We start from the raw sequence: 6,456 nt of genomic DNA on the forward strand, positions 1-6,456 counted from the left end.
ACTTCAGGGCTGAGGTGTAGCTCAGTGGTAGATCTGCCTGCCGAGCCTGTGTGAGACCCTGGGTTTGACCTAGCACCACACACCACACACACACACACAAAAAGAGAGAGAGAGAGAGAGAGAGAGAGAGAGAGAGAGAGGGAGGAGGAGGAGAAGGAGGAGAAGAAGAAGAAGAAAGAAGAGGAGGAGGAGGAGGAGGAGGAGGAGGAAGAAGAGGGAGGAGGAGGAGGAGGAGGAGGAGGAGGAGGAGGAGGAGGGGAGGAGGAGGAGGAAACAAAAAATAAAAAGAAAAAAAAAGCCATTGCCTTGAAGTCCTTTTCCCAGTGGGCTTGGCTTATTTGGCCACTGTCTCATTGGATCTCTGGCTGGGCATGACTAAGTGACCTTGGTCCCTCTGGTTAAGTGACAGTAGTTTGTCAATGGCTAGCACTTGGGTGATCAGCATCAATTTATCCAGAACTAAGGGCCTCTGACTCCCCCAAGCAAGGATTTGTATACCTTTCCTGGTGTGGTGGTGCATGCCTGTAATCCTAGTGGCTCAGGAGGCTGAGGCAGGAGGATCCCAAGTTCAAAGCCAGCCTCAGCAACTTGACAAAGCCCTAAGTAACTTAACAAGACCCTTTCTCAAAATAAAATATAAAAAAGGCTGGGGATGTGGCTCAGTGGTAAAGCACCCCTGTTTTCAATCCCCTGTACCAAAAATAATTTGTATACCTCAAACAAGTTGACAGAGAAATAAACAGAGGTCACCTGGTCCAGGGATGTTGGCTATTCCTGGGTAGTGGGGCAGATAGAGTAGATAAAAGAGCGCTGCTTGCCATGAAAAAGAGCTGACGCTGTCAGAGGGTTGAGTAACTGTGTTTCTTATCAAGCCATCTCCCCACTTGTGGGCCCCTCAGAAGTGATCCCTGATGTCTCGGGCGTTGGGGATGGAGCTGTATGCTGCCACCTACAGAAGCGTTTGAACACAGATGTCAGAAAATGGGGCTGTGCTGTGTGAAAAGTCAGAATGCCATGGAAATAAGAAGATCCCCAGGGTGACCTCGGAGAATTCAAGGCTCGCAAGGTCTGTACACAAACGGTGCAGGGACTGTGGAAAGCTAGAACAGGAATGTCTCCCTCACCCCAAATGAGAAACGCAAGAATTTTAAAGTCCTAGAGAAAAAAGGTGTTGCATTTTCGTTTACTTCACGTAAGTGCCATGTCTTTAAAATCATAGAATGGCTGATGTTGGTTCCCATGCAATGGACTACGGTTTCCATACATTGCCAAAAGTCCTTGCCAAATGGACACAACCTTGATCTCCTTTAAGTATGAGACACCCGATTTCCAACTGAAAACTGGAGATCATGAGATAACTTTAAAAAGCAGAAGTTTCAGAGACCCTATTAAGCCCTTAAATGCCTCCATCTTTCACGTATTCCCCTCCACATTTTGAGGTGTTCTATTTTCTTAAGAAAAAAAATATATATATGCATACATGTATATATATAACATATGGATATATGTATAAACCATAACACCTACATTTCAAAATTGACTAAAGTATATTTATGTAACTCTGAAGGCCACACACCTGTCAGCTGTTCACATCCAATCCACAGGGTGTCAACCTCCAGGATGGATGATGTCTAAGGTAAAACCAGAAACAATCTGGCATCCTGTTCTGAGAGGAAAAGACTTTGGAATCCTTGGAAGGAGATATGTTCCCTCCTGTCTGCTCTCCTGCCCAGAGGTAGAAAAAAGCCTCCAGGAGACCTGAGGTTTCCCAGCAACCTCAGGCAACGTCCCAACTTCCAGTGACTCTAGCAGAGCTATATGCAAAGAGTACTATCACCATGAGATGGAGAGTGGAAATCTTTGCTAACATACATTTTGAAATGAAGCTGAAATAAAAATGGTTTTGAGCACTTTTTGCTGTTGCAAAACCTTAGTTACTACTATCTCTTTCCCTCCCCCACCCTTTTTTTAAGGAAAAGAGAAAAGTAGGGCAGGGACAAAAGCCCCTTAAGAATCCTGTGTGACTGATTCCTAATTTGGTTGTGTGCCACACCCACAAATCAGGAGTCAAGTTCTCCCAATGCACTATTGACTATTAACTACAAACTGAGCTAAAATGCTTTCAAATGACAACTTTCCAAAAACACAGCCTAACATCTCACTCCTACATCCTTCAGACACAGAATTCTGAGGGTTCTTCCATCTACAACCAAAGCATCAGAACACAGAGTACTGAGAGTGGAGGCAGGACTGCCTATGGGGTGACTCTGGGCCTGGAGTTGTCCTTGGACTTTTTTTTTTCCTGCCTTAATCGTATTCATACCATCAGTAGTCCAGTATGTGTTAACATCATTAACATCAGTCCATTCTGATGATCTGGTTCAACTATTTGTGAATCAGATCCCTGGCCTCACTCTAACCAGTTAGGTTATACTTTCACCAATGCTTTTAGCAACTTCTCTCATATTTTTCCACTCACAGATAAATTCAAGACTATCCAAAACTTAACAACTAGGGGATGCAATGTCTAAAATTCCTACTTCCTTGCAAACTAAGCAGTGAGTTGTACTTCCTGTCATTCTAAAGGATTTCAACAATACCAACCTCAGCAGGACTTGTAATGGGGAAGTGCATGAATGCAAATGTAGAAAAGGGTTTACAACACTGAATATGTTGCCTTTGGCAAAAAAGAAAAAAGTAAGCCTCTCATATAATTAAATAATTAACAGACTTAGTTTCTCTCATATGAAGAGGGACAAATCATTTCAGTCTTAATTAGCATCAATAGTTTACTTTTTCTCTTAGATGAATGAAGAGATCAGAAAAAGCCATTCTCAGGGAGCCCCAATAGCACCTGATCTCTCCAACCTGGATCCACAACCAGGGGAGAGAAAGGAAATCATCCATGATTGAATTTAAAAAGGGAGAACAAGTGAGAAATATTAATAAATACTGACAATATTGCCACAATGGCAGGCCAACACACAGCTGGCACATCAGGAATATCACATGCACGTAGAAAATACTTGCACACTCCAGGTGGCCAGGCTGTTAAGTTGTATGACTGTTTGCTAAGATTCCAGTCCTGTCTTTCCAAAGATCTCCCCTTCAGAGGAGAAGTTTAAAGCTCCAAGGATGGTGGCAGCTGATTGTATCTCTGAGGCCATCTCAACTTCAGCAGTCTGTCCCAGGTGTTGGACTATGAAAGACAAAAGATGACCAGGTTGGAAGCTATAGTGCCCCTGCCACACGCACCACTCCCACCCCCGCCTTGTACCCATGCCACAAGGACTGCTGGGGTTGAGTGTAACATCTACACAGTCTTGTGTCTCTCTCTGCCTCTCTGCACCGTGGACAGTGCCTCCCACCTCCCTGAGTGACCTCGGGTCTTCCATTTACCTGTACTGATTCTCCAGGGCCCGGCTCTCTGCTCGCTCTGGTACCCAGGAGTAACTATCAGCTGCACTCTGGGGCTTCTTCTCCTTTATCTCTTCCTTCTTGGCTCTCCGCTTGCGATAGACCAGAAGCCCCAAAGCCAGAGCCAGCAAGAGTGAGATGGCCACCACTGTGCCCAGGATATAGAACAGAAGAAGCTTTTGACCGTCGGTGCCAGAGTCGCTCTGGGTAGCCACAGAATTCTCATCTGTAGCCTTACCATGACCAGCTACAGCTATAGGGAGGTGAGTGTTTGGCTCTGTCCAGATGCCAGGGGCCCCACTAGGGGCTGACATCTCCAGAAGGGCCGAGGTAGTGGGGGCATTAGATGAGAGGGACTGTCTCCTTGTGGTGGGTGTGCCCTTGGAGGTGTTCTCAGAGTCCTTGGGGAAGCTGGATGTTGTGGTAGAAGGCAAAGTGCTCCCCTCTGTGTCTGCCATGTCTTCCTCTTGGGGAGGCCCAGATGGTGATCCTGAGGGGACAGGGCTCATGATGCAAGAGACCCCATTGGGGGCCAGCTCCCAGCCCCGCAGGCAGCCACAGTGGAAGGACCCCTCCGTGTTGAAGCACAAGCTGTCACAAGGGTTGCCCCGGGGGTCGGAACACTCGTCCACATCCTCACATTGGGTGCTGTCCTCCCCGGACAAGACATAGCCCTCCTCACAGGAGCAATGGAAGGAGCCATCCGTATTGATACAGCGCTGGGCGCAGGGTGAGTGGCCAAGGGCACACTCGTCCACATCCCAACAGGTCTCCTCTTCAGGGCCACCAGGCGTGTAGCCCACCCAGCATTTACAGTGGAACCCCCCAGGGGTGTTGACACACTCCTGAGCACAGGGGGCATCCTGGCATTCGTCCACATCCACACAGTCCAGCTGACTGGAGTCTAGACGGAAGCCCTGAGGGCAGCGGCACATATAGTCTTTCTCGTGGGGTCCGGGGACACAGGTGGCCTTCCCTTTGCACGGGCTGGAGCTGCAAGGATTCCGAGAGGCACAGGTCACTAGGTCGTCCAGCAGCCGGAACCCTGGCCGGCAGCCGCAGCGGAAGGAGCCATCCCCACCTTCGAAACAGTCTTGCTGGCAGCCCCCGTTGTTGAAGTTGCAGCCATACTTGGGGCTCACACAGAGGGGACCTGTGTTGCCCCAGTTAAACACTTCGGGGGACTTCTCCTTGCACAGGAAATAATGACTTTTACTTTCGGCCCCATCCTCACAGGCGACGTTGGCCACAGAGGCAAAGGGCACAACCTCCAGGGAGGAGGTGGTGGCCTGGAAGGGGGTGCTGTAGGTCACCTGGCCTGGACCCCCCAAGGCCAGGGGCCAGCACATGCCTTTGAAGCTGAACTTGCATACAAAGCCCTCGATATTGCTTCCTGGAAAGCCAGGGGTCCCACAGGGGCCATCAGACCACTTGGGGAGGTGGCTGGGGAGGGGTGTTAGGGACAGGTCCAGCAGCAGGGACACACAGCGGTTGGAGATGCACGAGTGCTTGACTTCTTTGTGCCAGTTTGTATACAGGGAGTCCTCCCCTCCACCCACCCAGCTGAAGCCCTTCAGCGGCTTGTTAGGATCCAAGCACTTGCCCTTCTCCCGCTGGAGCCCAATCCAGAACTTGCCCATCTTTGCTTCACGGCTCCTCTGTGACTCCAGGAGCTGGGCCAGGGCTCGCTGGACATGCTGGGCCTCCTCCTCGCTCTTCACCGTGGCCAGATTGCCTCCGTTCACACTGCAGTGGTGCTGGGCCTCCGTGGCAGTCAACTTGTCCCAGTGGGCCGTGTAGCAGGCAGTCCCTGCGCACACCACAGCCTCTGGGTCAGCTCCAGTCCCCGCCCAGGCCTGGCCTAGGAGCAGCAGCAGGAGCAGGTCCCTGGAGGTGGCCATTCTGTCCTCTGGGTCCCCCTCGATGAGAGGCTAGAAGCCCCACAGGGACAGCAGTCACTGGAGCTTCAACTCCGGCGCCCAGCTGTGCTCTGAGGGGATCCGAGAGCTGAGCTGCAGCCCGAGCTCCAGCCCAGAGAAGGACACAAAGACGGCAGGCTCTTCACATCCCCCTGACCCAAGGCGCATCCTGTGCTCTTGTACTTCTTATTTCTCACCGGATACTGGGGCTTCCTGCAGTGAATAGATTTCTGACTCCTGTTGCCTTCATCACGGTTTTGTTGTTCATAAAAGGAACCCGGCGGCTTTGCTGGGTCCCTGGCTCGGAGCTGTGGAAAAGCGACGTTGGGGGATGACTGTGCGGCTCAGAGATACTGGCTGCTTTATTTTGGCTCAGTTCTCTTTCCCATCCACATGAGGAACCTAAATGGTATGCTACAGAGCAAGCAGAGACTTTGGGGTCTTAGAACTTGAAAAGGATCACTCCATAACCCATAATAAAATTCCACTTTGGTTTGCAAACAACCAGAAGAAGAAAAAAAAACAAGACTTGAAACACAAGGCCATGGATGGTTATAATTTTCAGCCTTTTTTAGAAGCAAACTAGATTTTTTCTTCTTCCTATCTCATGTCTCCCCCCTCTCCTCCCTTGGCTTTGGAAGTTTTTTTTTCTTTTATTTCCCCCCATCATGAACCTTAAATAGATAGGCAGTTTTTAAATAGGATCTGGGCCGTGGGAAAGTTTGGGTTTCTAACACAATGCCAAGCTCCTTGAGAATATTAAACCAAATTGGGTGAGATTTGGCAGTTTTTAGGGGTTCGTTGTGCGAATGTTTCCTTTTGAGGTGGCAGGGTCATGAAAACAGCATCAGAAAGAGGAAAAAAAAAATATATATATATATATGATCTCATGGGCGCTGGCTTGCCTGTCTCCTCCCCTGGCTCTGGGGGAGTTCAAGGACAGGGAATTCGAATCAAAGACTGGAGTTTGACAGTGAGAATGACAATAAAGGGCTAGAGCTCTGGGCTGTAGATCAAAGCTGTGGCATGACTCTTGCTGCACATGAATTCATCCAAAGCCCTTGAATCCAAGATTCTTTTCTTGTAATCATAGACCTCTGATCACCAGGACTTGTTTGGT

The 6,456-nt window shown here is 49.3% G+C and overlaps 1 protein-coding gene across 1 annotated transcript; it reads right to left on the reverse strand.

Moving 5' to 3' along the window:
* Positions 1–229: 229 nt before the first annotated feature.
* Positions 230–5,519, reverse strand: CD93 (CD93 molecule). The gene is made up of 2 exons (XM_081291306.1): positions 3,400–5,519; positions 230–3,199 (listed from the first exon to the last, which is right to left on the reverse strand). The coding sequence occupies exons 1-2, from the start codon at positions 5,316–5,318 to the stop codon at positions 3,175–3,177; spliced, it is 1,944 nt and encodes a 647-aa protein (XP_081147432.1). The 5' UTR covers positions 5,319–5,519; the 3' UTR covers positions 230–3,174.
* Positions 5,520–6,456: the final 937 nt, after the last annotated feature.

This window comes from Spermophilus citellus, assembly GCF_964194105.1.
Source record: "Spermophilus citellus genome assembly, chromosome: 4".
Taxonomy (NCBI): Eukaryota; Metazoa; Chordata; class Mammalia; order Rodentia; family Sciuridae; genus Spermophilus; species Spermophilus citellus.

Excerpts from the sequence above, each read along its gene's own strand:
- CD93 (XM_081291306.1), bottom strand. The coding sequence starts at position 5,318 with ATGGCCACCTCCAGGGACCTGCTCCTGCTGCTGCTCCTAGGCCAGGCC. Across the intron at positions 3,200-3,399 it reads GCCCTGGAGAATCAGTACAG|TCCAACACCTGGGACAGACT; the intron begins GTAAATGGAAGA and ends TGTCTTTCATAG.